General features: G+C 36.5%; 3 protein-coding genes across 3 annotated transcripts; 2 read left to right on the forward strand and 1 right to left on the reverse strand.

Moving 5' to 3' along the window:
• Positions 1–572: 572 nt before the first annotated feature.
• Positions 573–1,625, forward strand: LOC110709527. The gene is made up of 4 exons (XM_021887746.1): positions 573–656; positions 846–938; positions 1,086–1,193; positions 1,275–1,625. Exons 1-4 carry the CDS (start codon positions 573–575, stop codon positions 1,623–1,625), a joined length of 636 nt encoding a protein of 211 aa, XP_021743438.1.
• Positions 1,626–6,887: 5,262 nt separating this feature from the next.
• Positions 6,888–7,534, forward strand: LOC110709535 (protein trichome birefringence-like 43). Its single transcript, XM_021887754.1, has 2 exons — positions 6,888–7,033; positions 7,148–7,534. The coding sequence occupies exons 1-2, from the start codon at positions 6,915–6,917 to the stop codon at positions 7,458–7,460; spliced, it is 432 nt and encodes a 143-aa protein (XP_021743446.1). The 5' UTR covers positions 6,888–6,914; the 3' UTR covers positions 7,461–7,534.
• A 9,371-nt stretch (positions 7,535–16,905) lies between these two features.
• Positions 16,906–17,616, reverse strand: LOC110709529 (uncharacterized mitochondrial protein AtMg00810-like). Its single transcript, XM_021887747.1, has one exon. The coding sequence runs from the start codon at positions 17,614–17,616 to the stop codon at positions 16,906–16,908; it is 711 nt and encodes a 236-aa protein (XP_021743439.1).
• Between the last annotated feature and the right edge of the window lie 388 nt (positions 17,617–18,004).

Genomic DNA, 18,004 nt, shown 5'->3' on the forward strand with positions numbered 1-18,004 from the left:
CAAGCAATTCTTGGGTACTGTGGCTAGGGATTCTGAACTTGCACCACTAAATTATATTAACTTTCCAAGTCTACCCACACTTGGCAAAATGTGGGAGTATGTCCAAGTACGAAGTAATATAATTCATTTTGTTGGATTTCATTTTCTACATAATTAATTCCTCGTTAATACTTGGACCTCCATATGCTACATGTTACATACTAATGTTTTATTTTCATGATTTGTTTAGGAAAAGTATATGGTTCCTGAAGCTGGAAGAGAATGGGTGATGCAGGCTATCAATGGAAGCTGGAAAGCTCATAAATGCTTTACTAAGAATAACTACTTCTCTGCATATCCCATTGATGCTTTAAGATGGTTTCATAAGCCAGACACAATTTTAGAACCTCAATTTAGAGAGCTTTTGCAATATTGGCATTCTAAAGTGGCTGAGATATTATGTATATGGTTTTGAACTGTTTTTGTGCAATATTAACATAGTTTCATGACCAAAAAAGTCACTTTTACTATTTTTATAATCGCCTTTGTTATCATGATCGCCTTTGTTTTCAGGAGCTGTTTTTAATATAATCATGTTAATTTCTTTGATTAAGAACGTGAAGTTACTCTATGACGCATGTATTCCATACTGGACCACCTCAGCTTTCATTGAATTGGTATTTGAAGAGACACTTTGATTGTTTCCTTGCATGCATGAGAGGATATCTTCTCAACAATGTTTTTTAGAGTTTCTTTTACATGATTTTTGCTATCATCTTTCCTATTGTATTGATATTAGAAAGTAGATACTTATTCGATATTTTACGTGGTTCAAAACTATAAATCTTGATTGTGTTTTCACATAGGAATTCAGTAAGATCAACAAAGACAATCGCCTAATGTTAGATGATATGCACACTATGGGCCGTAACTCTTACGCAATTTTACGCCATAAGTTGGTAAATAATTCATCTCATTTCTAGGCAATTTTATTATTTTTATAATCTTTATTTTACAATCACTACATGAGGCTTTCACCCTTGTCCTTTAATTATTTGTAATAATCACTTCAATTTTATGTGTTTATGTTTCCACAGCAACAAGAGGATCCTGATAAGCAAGAACCTTCTCAAGCAAGGGTCTATAAGGAGTCAAGAAAGAGAACGGTGGGAAGGAAATACCTTACCAACCATGAAAAAATAGAAGAGAATATTGTGAGTTAACATTTTAGCTGTATGATATATTTGTTTAATTTTGATAAATAATAAGTAGGTGGCTTTATTTTCCTTATATAGGCTAAAATGGATGCTTTGGAGTCTTCCCAACATGAAGATGGTAGTAACTCTAAGGACCCTTACTCCGAAGTGATTCCAGATCCTAAGCGTAAAAGCCGTGTACGCCTACAAGGAAAAGGTGTAAAAAAGTCAGATTTGAAGAAAAAAGATAAAAAGTCAGATTTCGTATTCCCGACAGGATTTTTAGAAAGTATGCAATCTCAATTAGTACAACAACTTGCACCAAGCATAACAACTGCAATTTTGACTCAACTTCGGGATGCTAACCCTCGGATCAATTTTGTCTTTCCTGATTTTGCAATTCCATCGGCTCCAAAGGATGCATCTAGTGCGCCACATCTTCTTGTTTGACCAAAATGGGCAATCTTCTAAATCTAGTGCCACAATTAATCAGGTCACATAAAAAATTTTATATTCCTTCTATCTAGCTTTTGTTGTTTGCTATTGACCTGTACCTACTGTTGAAATGTTGCTGCTGTTGATGTCTTTTTCTGATGCCCACTGTTGCTTTATTGCTTTTTTTTTCTTTATATGGTTGATGCTTTAGTTGTTTGTTGCTGCTTTTTATTGTTGTATGTTGTTGTTGTTGAGTTCATGCTTTTAATAGCCTGCTGTATCTCTAAATTATCAATCAGTAAGGACATGATTCTTGAGTTAGATCTTGGAACTGCTGTATAGGTGACACAGAATTCAGTTTATCTTGGAAAAACTATAGGGGAAGATACCCCTGAATAGAAGATTACTACTGGTTAAATTTGTGTGTTGTCGAAATAGTAAAATTGATATGTTCCTTACTACTTGTGTAGTTGTGTGTAGGCTGATACACAATCGGGTGGATTAAATCAGAATTAGATGGGCCATGTTAATCAGTTTTTGCTTCATTGATTAGTTACTACTCGTACTTTGCTAACTCCTTGTGTTATTGAAAATATACGGAGTACGAACTTGACCATATTTATAATATGCTCTTTTAAATCCCTGTGTCCAAAAGAGATAAAGGGTTGTATTTTTAGGGACAGAGGGGAAGGAGAACCCATTGAAGCTCTGAGGCAGCTTAACATTACTCCAGTCATGGGTGGGAACATAGGGGAATTGCTGGGAGCCGTGACAGTCTGCACCCCACAACTTAAATGAAACTTTTGGTCCCCTAGAATACTTTTCTGGTTCAGAGCCTGACTTCAATTCTTGTTAAATTAGTTTTACTTGTTAAATCTTGCAGTAATTTAGTTTATGAAGGCAATATAGACAATGTGAATGTGATAGCTCTCTTTAGAGAGGATGTTGGGATGTTACTCTTTTTTTTGTTAACATGTGTTTCGTTACAGCTGGTACCCTTTTCCATCCCCATATTTCTAATTTTTGGTTGCGTTTTACTGAAATTTATGATTATAGTTGATCTATTTGGAGATTTATTTGATTGTGTTAGAGTTGGTTCAATGAGTTTTTATTTCTTGCTCTAATATTGTCGAAGTTTATTGTATAGCTGAATTTATATATTAGGGGGATGGTTTGTTACTTATGGGATGTTGTGATTTGCTATCAATATAGAAGATATTTTTTTATTTTTTTTTTTTTTTTTTTTTTGACAAGAGCAAATGTATTCATAAAATCAATTTACAATCTACAAAACAAGGACTTAAACTTAAAATATGGCTTTTAGCACTAAATCCTTTACAACAACTTTTTAGACTAGAGACGAAAGTAAACTTGAATTGGCCGGATAAGCCGCAGATTAGGGACTTCTTTCAAACCAAGGAGCAAAAACATCCTACACTCCAAGAAGAGAGCAACGGAGGGAATCGAAACTGTTTGACCATGGCTAGCACTTCCTTACCAGGCGGAATCAACTCATCACCAAGTAAGGTAATCAAACGGGTCACTTGAACTAGTGACCTCCCAATCAATAGCTTTCCTTGTTGGAAAGAAAGCTTTGACAACGTTGAGGCTCGAGAAACCCAAAAACAAAGTTTGGGCGCTTGCTTCAGATAATAAGGATCAGGAGTAATGACCAAAAAAATCATTACATCCGAGGGAAGAGAAACCAAACCTATACCACTCCAATAACTTACACATTTCACCTTAGCCATAGCCAACTTCTTGTTCAAACCCCTAACAACCGCACCTGTAACCTCTCTTACCACTGTAAACACCCCACTGTCCTTAACAAAGGGGCTTAACTCCCACTGCACACAACCATCCAAAATACTATAGCCAAAACAACTAAATAGCCGGAAAACAACCAAAGGGGGCTAAAACATACCATAACAAAAACTAAGGCAAGTAAACTCTGATAATTACTAAGAAAAAACATACTAAGAAAGGGAACAAACTCAAGGAATGCACCGTCTAACCCGACAACCCGAAACCACTTACACTAGGAACCTCAAAACCATAGCCCTAACTTCACCGTTTTTGTCACTTACTACTCTTGACGGCGGCGTTAGACCTAGCCCTTCAGTGCAAGGACCCACGAAACCCTAACCCTAACTTTACCGTTTCCGTCACGGTCAAAAATACCGATGACCTTTATGACAGCGGCGTTAGGCCTAGTCTTTAGACCTTGTTTCACCGACGGGGAGACCCTTTGAATAAACACAAACCTTCCACACAAAGGTGGGCAATGGCGACGGAGGAGGACGATCTACACACTCCCCTCATAACCTTCGAAATTTAGACAAGGTTCTCACCAGCACCTCCAACGGATTGAAATCCCCAAGATGAAAGAGGACCCTGATCCCCAAAACAACTACGAAGTCACCGCCACCCTCACCGCGAAACCTTAAATTCGACGAAAATTGGCCGGCCGCACCCCTTGACCACCAAAACTCGTCAGCCGGCCTTTTAAAAGGCCAACTAACCTAGCCCTGACCCCCGTAACCGCCTACCCAGCCACCCCGATACCAAAAACCACCAACAAGTCCGACGAGCGCGCACGGTGACTTTAGGTGGTTTTGGGGGTCAAGGTTGGCTGGGTTGGTGGTTTTGGAGGTCGGGGATGGGTTAAAGGTGGTGTACAGATCCAGACGTTCGGTTTCGATGGGTAAGAGGGGTGGTTGGTTGGTTTCCGATGAGGCTAGGGGTGGGGTTAGGGTTTGACGGTGGGGATAGGTGGCGGGAATTTTTTTTTTTTTTAAATTTATTATTTTAAAATATAATTTAAATAATTTTTTAATAAAAAAAAAAATCAAATTAGCCATAAACCTAAAAAAGGTCACTGTGGTTAATTTTTCTAAACCTTGGTGCCACTTAAGAGAGTTGGAAAAGAGTTCGTCTTCCACATAGAAAAGTTGAATTCATGAGACCGCCATGTAGAATTTCCCTAATAATTTAAGTACTAGATTTGACTTGTGATCGATCGTACAAGTCATTAATTGACTTATACTATAATTAACTCTCAATTAAATATAATTGACTTAGTTAAAAATAAAATATATCTTAATATTAATTTTAAATATAAAAAATTATTTTTATTTTTAACTATGATAAATTTTAAAAAGATTAGGGTGTCGGGGTTGGTGTAGAGGGCTGGGTGGTCATAGGTTAGTGCCGACTAGGGTGGGTGGGAGTTGTGTGGGTTCGATCGATCGGCTAGGTTAGGGCTAGGTGAGATTTCGCCACATAATTGGGGTTTGAGAGTTAGAGTTGGGGTTTGGGTGGGAGTTCGCCAAATAAGTGGGTTCGAGAGTTAGAATTAGGGTTTGGGTGGGTGTTTGATGGACAGGTCGGGACACTAGGGTGTAAAGTCAAAATGTATCTAATAAAAGGAACAGATGGAGTATTAGAGTAACTTCAATGGTAAGCTAATTAGCAAATTAGTTTTTTTGGCCACATAAGATTTTAAAGCTAATTTTTTTTGTAGCTAATTTGTGCCTTGGCTACTAGCTTGTGGTGTTTGCCACAGAGTAGAATAATGGATTTTGGAGTAAGTGCAATTATTCTATGGTTTTGTCTCACTCTCTTTGTAGTATGGGTGAGTGGTGGAAACATTGTTTGGGTAATTTTGGAGAGGATATGATGACTTTAATTACCATGTGTTGGGCTATGTGGAGCGCAAGGAACAAATGGATGATTGAGGGTGAAAATCCGAATGTTGAGCAAATTGTTGCCTATGCTTTGAAGATTAAAGGTGGGAAAGTTGAATAACATGGGGAATGGAGGGGTGGAAAGAGTGTCTCTGTGGGCAGGTCTCCTCCGACATCTGGTGTGGTTAAAATTATTGTTGATGCTGGTGTTTTGGGGAGGTGGGGACGGTGTTGGGTGCAGTCTGCAGGAATAGTGAGGGGGTGGTGCTTTGGGGAGCTACGGTGTAGTGGAGTGCAAAATGAGAGACTAAGATTGCAGAGGTGAAAGCGGTATTTTAGGGCATGAAGATTGCGAGACATACACAAGGGTATGAGCTGCATTAGGATCGAGAGTGATAATCTGGTGGTGATTGAGGCAATGAGGAAGCATTTGAATGACTCCAGTTCCTTTCATCTGATTATAAAGGATATTCTAGATTAATTTTTCGTTTAATTTTACTAGTGATTTATGGTCTTTTGTAAGGCAATGGGGTAATAATGTAGCACATAAAGACTTACTTTCAACCATGTGAGTTTGGCCAATGGGTGTGGAGTGATGTAATCCCTCCTTGCATTTTGGAAATTTCTTCGGTTGATCTAGATGGGTTTAAGTAAAGTTGTCACTTCTAAAGTTATTAACTAATAATTTTCTGTTTTACACAGATCAATTTCCAACTCATATAATTAACTAACTCATACAATTAACTAACTCATACAATTTTACACTTGCTAATCTGCAACTGTATTTATAATAAAATGTAAGTGACCGTCAGCTAATGCTAAAACCTCACAGGTAACACTACCTATACAATTGCATAGTTCACACTTCACACGACACAATTAATTTGCCATAATGGCCACGACAAAAGAGTCATCCTAACCACATTTTTTTTAGGAAAACTCATCCTAACCACATTTAAGACATGATAACATGTAATTCACTTATGTTACCATACTTTCCTTTTGTTTGTTGTAAACTCAGTTTAATTAATGTAATTTCTGCCGTTTTCAAAATTAAAAAAAAAAAAAAAAAAAACTTACAAACAAATTATACAAGCTTTGGTGTGTGAAGAAGTATTTGAGAAATGAAAGCGTTAAGATAAACTAATACTCCGTACTTTTTAAAACAGATTTATTCTAAATCCTTAAAAATTCTGCGCATCCCCTTAATTGGACGATCGTATAAAGACTCAGCCATTTATTTATTAGACGGATCTAACCCATTAATAATTGTGGCGGGTCATGGGTCATGGCTTTTAATAGGGATCCAAGGCGTCCAACACTCCAACCCATTGAATTGCTCTGTTGAAGCGCATTCAACGTTCTCCATTGAAGCGCAGTTGTCGTTCTCTGTTGAATCTAGTTCTCGTATCCCCCATTGAAGCAGCTTCTGAGGTAAGTTGTTTGTATTTGTTATCATCATATCAAATATCCCTAAAATTATGAGATAATTGAATCAAATTTGGTTGCTAATGTATTGCACAACACTTTAATGTTAGCATTCAACTAAGTAATTTGTATGTTTGGATAAAAAAACAGGTGGGATTTCATTGAATATGGGAATAAGTTGTATAAAGACATGGACCGACTCGTTGCATACGAAAAGGGATTGAAGACATGGACTAGATGGGTAGACTTACATTTGAGCTCTTCAGATATCAGGGTGTTTTTTCAAGGAGTCTCCCCTGATCATATGAAGTAAGACAATTTCTCTTGCAAACTCGGCTTTTATTAGACTTTCTATCTAACTATTGAATTACGCAACATATACCTTTATACATGTTGATCATAGTCGTATTGTATGTGTTGCAGTGCCCTTAACTGGACAGCTCCAAATGCAAGAACATGTATAGGAGTAAAGCGACCGTTACTCGGAGCAACAAACAATGGAGTAGTTGAAGAACACCCAGCAGAAAGGATAGTAGAAAAGGTGATTAAGAAAATGGAAAAGCCAGTAGAATTGTTAAGAGTAACACCACTTTCTCAATTAAGAAGAGATGGACATCCTGGAGTTTACGGAATTCATAGACATAGACTTCCTGATTGTAGTCATTGGTGTCTTCCTGGTGTGCCTGATGCTTGGAATCATCTCCTTTATGCTTCCCTTTATTTTTCCACTTCTTGATTTACGCTGTTGCTGCCGGGATCAAACCCGACTTTATTATTCATTGTATTTCTTAAATTAACAAAACTGTTCAAGGAGTTAATTAGATTGTTTTTATTATTTGTAAACTCAACAATGAGATAGATTAAAAATAATTACGTCGTTGCCAGGGATCGAGACCGGGTCACCCGCGTGACAGGCGGGAATACTTACCACTATACTACAATGACATTGTTGTAAGGAAGCAGTAGGTTTTGCTTATATAACCAATATAACATAATTACAATTAAATTGGAACCTTGTTATAATAAATACAATCTTCTGTTAAAATAATAAATACTCTGTAAAAAAAGAATATTAATACAATCTTATAATAATGTGATCTCTGTACTTTAAGTTGTTAACATACGTTTTTTTTTTCCTTTTTAAAATGTGCATTATGAGCTTACTGAGTTACTGTAGATGATATTTGGTTTCACAGACTTGCTAAAGCCTAAGAACCAAGATCCCATATATTTATTCAAAAAAAAAAGTGCCCATATTATTTAGATTATTAGTTCTCACAGCCATGTTGCCCGATCAAACTTGTCGCGCTAATGCTTAGCAAAAGCTTCAAAGACATAGACAAGACAAACAGCCAAGCAACATGCTCAGGCAAATATAGAACAGTGGCTTAGTGCACACGTATTTAGGAGAGAAGAGATTATGCTTGGATACACATCTTGTGGTTCAATCTGCTAGAAAGAAAGATGTATAGTTTGAATTTTATGAACTGTTACCTTACAGTACATAATTGTACATAAAAATTAGTGATTAATTAATAATTGTATTTCAGGCGTTCTGGCTCAGAATCAGGCTCTGTATTGTTCACCTTATTTCCACTTATTTCAGGCTTAATAAGTTAAGATAAAATAAGTTCAGGAAAAATAAGTTCAGATAAATTGTGATAAGGGTTAATCAGGACTACCAAGTTTAATTGATAACTAAAATAAGTTCAAATAAATTCAGATAAGTAAAAAACAGGTGAATAGAATGCACCCTCAATGCAAATAAACATCCTATATTACAATATATCAATTATTCAATTCATACAATTTTACATTTCACAAAAATATTTATCTAATTTCAATTGGTGCCTGATTATTAGCAAAAGGTCAATATGGACTATTGTTTTCCTTTTGATCTTCGGCCAAAAAAAAGTCTCAAAGATACAAGTGCAGGTACTTCCAGTATATTTACTGTGACTCAATGAGAAATCTCAATAGTTTCTAACAATAAATTGTATACATAAAATGAACATGGACTGCATCAGGAAACAGAGTTATGAGACAGAGTTCAATATTACCACTGATTTGTACTTCTGTTGTTCGTATCAAGTAATACTTTGAAAACAGAAAATAAGACAATAACAATGGTAGGACAGAAGCAACCGATGAATTACCAATAACTACAAGAGTGTATGTTAATCTAATCGTTATTTGGTAACTTTACATGAAATGAAAAGAATGTTCCCTTCCTCCCTTCCACTCGACACAGTCATTACAGGTGGCTAATAATTAGCTGTCTAGTGCTTTTCGAACTACAATGGTAGGGATATGTTTAATATTGGGCCAGTCCTCTCCTATTGGGTTACTTTGGCATCTTCTCCCCAGGCTAGCTGAGCACCCTGAAATCCGGTTGCTTGAGAGAGGTGAGTTGTGAAATCCACAAGGGCAATGATTACAATTGTTTGCACGTTGAAATTTCAAGGGTATGGAGGGCAGTTAAGTACTGCATGGAATTGGGCAGCTTTATGAGCTGCGGCGTGTCCACAAGTGCAAGTAACGAAGGCTCTGATGAAAGGATGGCCACGGTGTGCCAGTACTATTCTGTGTAACTTCTTCTGATAGCCTCAGGTTATGACTTACAGATATCCGTAGCTTCTCCAGTGCAGTGAGATTGCTCCAACCCTCCATACAAAGTCTTTAGTTTGTGGATATCATGAATGATCAAGGATCGCAAGGAAGATGAGCAGCTATGGAGAATCACCCCAAGTTCAGCCAAACTCTCCACCGCTTTATCACATTTAATGCGCAACTCAAATAGGCACTGAAAAGCCTCAACTAGCAGTGAGTTTAGCCAGGCCACATTGTCTGATTCCACTGCCCTTAATTTCAGAACGTTACTACTATAACTATTACTTGAACTTCCAGGGTCAATTAATTGTGATGAAGAGGAATGTCAATGTTCAAACAGGAAGGAAATAAGGGATCGGAGGACTATCTGAAACTTCATGGCTTCTCATCAGCATCAGTCTTTCATTGAATGAATATACAGTCAGATCCTCTAGGATAGGACTCAGCGGAATCCATGTCAGTTCTGGGCATATGTCTATAACCAATGACTTCAATTGAGAAAGATGAACATCACCCACCTCCACCCCTGATTTCATCCATCCTTTCGACTTTGGCAAGTTTTTTAGCCAAAGTTGCTCTAAGGAGGGAAAATATAGTGGTTCTTCTGCAGTTAACAATCCAGACACAGAAGCCTGGGATTATCTTCTTCTATATACTCCAATTTTTCTAATGATAAAAGCGAGAGCACCTTCAGATATTGCAATTTGCCTATGCGTGGCACTTGCTCCAAGTCCTTGCAATCTTCAAGATGAAGCTTTACAAGATATGGGAGAGATTTTACCATGTTATTATCAATTGCCCAATCAGGCAGTTACACACCATGGTATCCCAACATTTTTAACCCCTTGAGCTTCGAATGTGGCTGCAGTTCTTCCATCAATCGCAATCTTGCTTCCTCGTTAATTACTACTCTTCCATTAGCCTCCTCATGTATAAAATTAATCTAATGTGCTTGACGTGTTTCTTATTCCTAATATATTTACTACACTAATACACTTCTACCAGAACCTTCTTGCTTGACAGCATTAGTACCTTTTAGGGGCCACTTGATATGAATTTCAAGATCATTTTTCAGATTGTCAAGAGCCTTAAGTCATCCATCCCATCACACTATTGCTCCCAGCTTAAACCACTTCCTACACCACCCACTATAAACTTACTCAGCGTGTGAAGGTAAGTCAGCTTACCTACGCCCCGAGGCATGAAAGTCAGGTTGTAGCAACCCCATGTATCTAAGATCCTAAGGTTAACTAATCTACTCAAGTGTTTTGGAAACACTTTTGAGTAAAAACATTCCCTTAGTTTTAGGATTTGTAGGGTGTACAGTTTTGTAATTGACTTAGGGAGTACGTCCAGTTCTCCATTAAATGAGAGGTCCAGATACCTTAAGTGCAACAAATTACCCATCGAGCTTGACAAGCTTTTGATATTTAACTCAGACAGGTCCAATGCCCTTAAGCACTTGCAAATTGCTACTAAAGCCTTCACTGGTAGCAACTGCTCCATGTTGACAAATTGAAAATTGTCGTTAACATTAAGAAAGGAGCGAATATGGGTGTTATTGAAAGAGTAATTTGCAAATGAACTTCTATCAAAAGATAAATGGCGAACTTTTTTATCCAAATCATCAATGCTAACTGTTTTTGCAGAAATCTCCCCCTGTGTGACTTTTTGAGCAATCTCATGCATCAGATCATGTATCTTACATGAGTTGATCTCACCATCTTCATTCTTCTTAACGTCTTGGAAAAAACATCTCCACAACAAAATTGAAAAATATTCCTCACCGGCATCCTCGATACTTTGGCCTTTATCTAACGGCATAATATAGCCCTGTGCCATCCAAAGGCTTATCAATATCTCTTTCCCTATCTCAAAATCTTTGGGAAACAATGCACAATAACTAAAGCAGCACTTTATTGGAGACTCAAGATGATGGTAACTCAGCAACTGTATAGGTGTAATGTTATCATGACTCTCTCTGAAGTTGGCTAATCCAATATCCAGAAATGATTGCCACTTGCTCTCGTCTTGGCCAAACAGAAAACTTCCTACCACTCTTATAGCGAGAGGGTTTCGAGCACATCTCTCAACAATCTCTTGTCCAATCTTGACCGAGTCCTCTGAGTGATTTAATTTTTCTGATCCAAAGCTGCATTTTGAAAAAACTTCCATGAATTTACCTTTGACAACCCTTACAATTCATACATTGGACCATCTCCTATAATTCTTGCTCTCTTTCAAATGTGTAGTCACCACAATCCTACTTCCACTTTGTCCTCCAATCAGATATCACACTAGAGTATGTCATTGATCACAGTGCTCAGTCCAAACATCATCTAACACAAGCAAATATTTATTGCTTGCTAGTAGTTCTCGAAGCTGGTTCTGTACTAATTCTGGGGTGGAGCCTTCATTCTTCAGGCCAGTAGCTGAAACTAGAATCTTACCAAGAATCCCCTCTATATCCAATTGTTTATGATCTTGATCAGCAACACAAGTCCACAAGTTTTTGCTTTTTTTTTTTTTTTTTTTTTTTTTTTTTTTTTTTTGACTTGATCAGCAATCTTTACAATGTTCTCATCATTCTTTCTTTCATCTCAGGCCTTCTCTTCCTGAGGCTCATGATCAATCTGAAATCTAAACTGATTGTTGTAAACTGCAGCATCCAACTTCTACTTGATCTTCTTAACCCCTCTAGACATCTTATGAGCAACACCAACCTTCTTGAAAAAAGTGAAGAGACGTACCTTCTTGTCATTGTCTGATCTTCTTCTGCTCGATAAGAGTGATGAATTCATCAAGCAGATCATCTGCTTCATAAACTACATCCTTGAGTTCCTCAACATAGTGCTGCTCTTCATCAAGGAGCTCCTGCTTGGCCTCTGCCTTGCTGAGCACAATTTAAATAGTGTGGACGGTGTTTTGGAGGTCATTAAGTAGCGATTTGTAGCCAAAAATTGAGCATATGTCTTTCAATTCTGAGCAATCCAGCGCTGCAAAGAGTGTTTGAGCAGCAGACAAAATTGTGCCGATGTCCATTTTTGTGTCAGAAGAACTTGGTTAAGATGCCAATTGCTTAACAATCTTGTTGACTGAACGTAATACCAATGCTGCTGCAATATGACTCCCTCAACAATACTTCAACAATACGAGTATGACTCCGATAATTGAAAATTAATGTCCTTCTTCCATGAAGTTTCTCGTCTCTGTCCATTTGTATTGTTAGTGAAGAATAAAGAATATTTCCAAGAAAGACTCGAATAATTATAATAGAGTTTCCATGGTTCCACAAAGTAAAGACACATCTGTGTGGTGAAGACCATTTCAAAGCAAGTTAGAATATAATAGTATTTCCATGGTTCCACGAACATGTTTATGTGTTTCGCTATGGAACGACTCTTGGCATGTTCTTTAGTTGCACATGTTCATATATCCATGTTACACAAAAATTGACAGTAATGTAACATACAAATATTATACAAGCATATAATTCTTGGTCAGATAAAACTACGATACTAATCATAACATTGAAAGCTTAAAAACCATCACCTTATGCAGGAAACATAAATTAAAATGGCACTGCATTTGGAAACAGGTTCAGGTTATACATATACAAAATAATTTGTTGATGTATGACACAGTTTTCACTCTGATTTCAAAAATTCTTCCCATTTTCAACATCAGCATCCAAATCAGGTTACTGCAGACTGAAAAGATGTCCCTTAATCAGTGTACGTACAAGAACAGTCCAGCAATGGGGAGCTGAACAACTATTTCATAATACAAAGAACGTGCCACAGAAACGTTTTAGAAGAGGAGCATAAAATTTTGGGGTTCTAACAGGGTCTATGAGATAGAATTTTCAGTTTTAACTCCGATTACAGAATTTTTTTTTTTGTTGTGTATTTACATTTCAAGTACTACAATGCATAGAAGATAGGCTACCATTTCACAAACTCAGGGCACGATAAAATTTAGGGAGAGGAATGGATAGGAATGTTGATGTAGAGAACTCCATGAAGTAGTTCTACCTGGACTTTGGCTAGATTGTAAAATATTGGGTTCAGCTCAATAGAAGAGTAGTAAGCCCGAATTCCCTCATCGCATGGAATCTCCACTGCTTCAGCTTCAAAAGACAATGTATTCCCTACAACCTCCAGCTTCACTTTCTCTTTTGGGACTCCTGGAACATCAAACCGAAATCAAAGCGATCCATCTTCTTCCCACGACTCCATGGAATTCTGTGGGCCCTGTTTCATGAAGACATTCACGTTCTTGGCCTATGTTGACTCACCGTAGAAGCTACAGAGTCCACGTTTGCTGAAGTGTTGAGAAGATTTCACGGTGCACACAATCTTGCTGGCAACAGAATTGAATATCTTCATTTTCTGGAGGGCCATTGAAGAAAGTGGAAGGAAAAGAAGCTGCATTGGAATACTCCTATCAGATTTACTATTAAACTCTACTATATACGAAAGACAAAAAATTTAAGATTCAACAAAATAAAGAAATTTAGAAAACAGAATTAATCATTTAGATAGAAAATTTAGGCATTGTAGATGCCTCAAAAGGAAGGAATATGCAAAAGAAAGCTTTTGCCACCAAAAACTAAGGATCAAACAAAAAGCAATGGAATAGAGTGATAGCTTACATTACACAAGCCAAACAACTCTTGTGCGTTGTTTTCGTTTTTCAAGAAATTATACTCAAATGAGAGAATTAATCATATCAAAGTGCAACAAATGATGATGCTTCCTTTCGGGCTATAATAGATTTAACCTCAAACTTGATTTGTCAAACCATTTTTATACAAAACCAAGAACGCACCAAGCATAAAATATCATACAACACATAGAACGGTACATATTTACACAACCCCAGCTCTAAGTATATAGCTACAAAAGCATGCAATGACACTTAATATTTGGGCCTTATTGCACAAAACAAATCTTATACCTTCAACCAGAAAACAGCTAAACTTCTTCAAAGTATACCATGTATGAGTATCATAAACTACTAAATTATTGTAATTCTGCAATCATTAATCTGAAAATATTATGGCATTACAATGATCACTTACCTATTTTTTTAAAAAATTATTATTTAAACCACCAAAGAATCAGAGTTCATCTATTTATGTTGTCCAAACTTTTTAGGTTCGTGTTTTTAAAATTTATGCAGTATTCTATTTTTCTTTGGAGGTTAGGAAAAAAAGCAAGTTGATTGTTGCCAATACTCGCATTAGTGCACCTAGTAACGGAAAACTAGTACATCAAGCCAAGCAAGAAATTAGTGCATAAAATCTCAAAACATGTCTGCCAGATGAAGCTGGATGATACACTTCATAATAATTTCTGAAGAAAAAACATCGGTACCTTCAGCACAGAGCATTAAAGGCAATAGATACAACCTGAACAACACAGTTTACAAGGCCCCATTTAATATCATAATGAATATTCTGATACATTAGTTTAGAAAATCCAATCTGCAATCTTAATAATACACGCTCATATGATCAGCAATCAAGACTTCCACTCAATAAAACTACTATGGACAAAGGCCAAAGACTAACAAACTAGCTGCAATTAAAAGCAAAAATCGCAAGAAGCCAAGCAACAAAAGTTGAAATAAACAAATAGACCAATAGACAACATTCAATTCACTCAAAAGACTTAGACAGACAAATAAACAAACAACTACTTGTATTGTATTCGAGAATACACCATTTCAATAATCCAAAGCAATATTAATCACGATTTAACTACTAACAAAAGTAAATCAACCCTCGCTATACAGGGAAAAGAAAAATCAAGTTAGTTTAAGGACTTAACACACAAAATGATGACAAGTTTTCCCCAAACTTTGCTAATAACCCAGCAAACCTAATCTTTATTACTGCATCAACAAAACCCAAAAGGCCGAAACATACAACCCACCCAATTTCAAAATCACCAGCATACACAAGAACACAACCTAAAACACCGCCCCTTTCTTTTTCAACTCGGTGTAGGACTCAAGTGCATTTCCTCCATCACATTGATATACCCTCAGCAATCAGCACCTGCTCTCATACAAACATCCCAAACTCTCAGCAGTCAGTCAGCACTTCCTCTCATACATAAATTTCAAACCCTAACAATTATTAAAACCTTAAAAGAAGTGCAATTGACCAACAAATTCCTTAATTTAATCACATTTTGAATCCCTAAAACACAAGCGTGCAAAAGACAATGAATAGTGTGAGCTACTCACAATGTATAAAGCCATAAAGTATATACAAAGATAAATACAAAAAGCACAGTAAAATATGATAGTTAACTAATTTCATTTGTATTAACTCATTCAATGTGCATCGAAAAAACCCACTAACAACTGAAGAAATAAACCATTTCAGAACCAAAACAAAAAAAATATCAGCAAAAAAACCCCCAAAAGTTGAAGAAAAGGAGATTACGATGAATTAAAAGGGTAGAAGAGAAAGAAGGTGGATAAATGAATATACCAGAAGTTGCAGTAATTGAGTCCTGTAATAGCAAAATTGCAGTTCTGAGAATGAAAATGGGTACGAAGCAGAGTAAAATTGGGGGGTATTACTGAAAATTTAGCTTGTGTTTATTGTGTAGTACGAATTCAGGTTTTTTCTTTGAGATTTGAGAAATTGGGGTAAATTTGTAGGTTTGCAGAGATGGTGCAAGATTGCAGGAGGGTGTCACACAGACACCTTGCTAGGCTACCAAACCAAACCATGCATGCAAAATTAAAAAAAAAAAAAAAAAAAAAAAAAAAAAAAAAAAAAAAAGAAGTGACCTTAAATGGGAAATTCCCTTTTTCAAACGAGATTTGTTTCTCATAGGGCATTTTCGAAAATAAATCAACAACTTTTCCATTATTGTGGGCTACACAATTAAATAAAGTTGAATAAAATTGTTAGTTTATTTACGAAAATGCCAAGAAAACAGATTTTATTTCTCACTATGAGAAAATGGGGCATCCTCACCTTAAATATTAAGTTGTTAGACTTTTGTGACCGGTTTGGGATTGTTAGAAGAAAACACAGGTGAAAGTTGAGATTATTATACAATAATCAAAAGTGGATTATAATTCAAAGTAAATCAGGAAAAGTTGGGATTATTAAAGTGTATTTTTCCTATTATTTAATTATATGTATATACAATAGTTAATAAGTACGGAGTACCTTTCAATTACTAACATTATTAACGTTTGAGGAAAGCTAAGCTACCAATACATTATCTCTACCACTGACCGTTACATGAAATGTTACTTTATTGAGAGAATATGAGAATAAGGATACAAGTGTATTCTAGGGTTAATGACTAAGGATACATAAGTAATTTACAAACTAATGTATACTAGATTATTTACACAATCTAACACAATCCCGCAGTCAAAACGGGAGGACTACGAACGTTGAGTCTGTCCCTAAAATCATCAAATAAGACTTTTGACAGACTTTTAGTGAAAATGTCTGTAATCTGGTATCGGGATGGAACATGTAGTACACGGACCTCATCGCGCTGTACTTTCTCACGAACAAAGTGAATATCAAGTCAATGTATTTTGTTTGTTCGTTGATGTTGAACAAGATTGCCCGAGAGATATGTAGCACTCACATTGTCACAATAAACCAATGTAGCTTTAGAGACCGGACAATGTAGCTTTAATAATAAATTCCGAATCCAACCTGACTCAGAGACAACATAAGCAACCCCTCTGTATTCTGCTTCCGCACTAGACTTTGACAAAGTAGGTTGTTGTTTTGAGGACCATGAAATCAAATTATCACCAAGAAAAACACAGTAACCGGATGTGGAATGACGAATGTCAGGGTAGCTAGCCCAGTCGACATCCGTGTAAGACAAGATAGAGGTGATAGATGATTTATATAAGCGTAAGCCAAAAACAGTCGTACCTTGAATATAACGCAGAATGCGTTTCAGAGCATCCATAAGAGCAACTCTGGGAGAATGCATAAATAAACATACATGTTGAACCGCATAGGATACCTCAGGTCGAATGAAGGTGAGGTATTGCAGAGCACCACACAATCGATGATACATGGTCAGATCCACATATAGATCACCGGAGTCTGTGCTCATTTTCCCTTTAGAATCAATCGGAGTGGGAGAAGAATTGCAGTTAGCCATGCCTGTATTCTCTAGAATTTCCTTCGCATACTTTTTCTGAGACAATGATAAGCCATTCTTGTCACGAGTCACTGCAATACCTAAGAAATAACTCAGGTTTCCCAAATCTTTCATGGCAAATTCAGAACAGAGCCGGGAGATGATTTGGTGACGAAGAGGCTTTGTAGAAGCTTTTAGCACAATGTCATTAACATGCGACAATAAATATGCAATGTCATGACCATGGTGAAAATGAACAAAGAGTTGTCAGATTTGCTGTTAGTAAAACCAATAGTAGTCACAAAATCAGCAAAAACCTAAGCTCGTGATACCATGAGAGAATATGAAAATATTTGTCATAGCCTTCTCATTGATTAATCTTCAATATATATACAAGCGTATACTAGGGTTAATGACTAAGGATACATAACTAATTTACAAACTTATGTACACAAGATTATTTACATAATCTAACATTTACCAAATACACTTTTTTTTTCTAATGTTTTAACTTGTTCGAAGC

This window comes from Chenopodium quinoa, unplaced genomic scaffold (assembly GCF_001683475.1).
Source record: "Chenopodium quinoa cultivar QQ74 unplaced genomic scaffold, ASM168347v1, whole genome shotgun sequence".
NCBI lineage: Eukaryota > Viridiplantae > Streptophyta > Magnoliopsida > Caryophyllales > Amaranthaceae > Chenopodium > Chenopodium quinoa.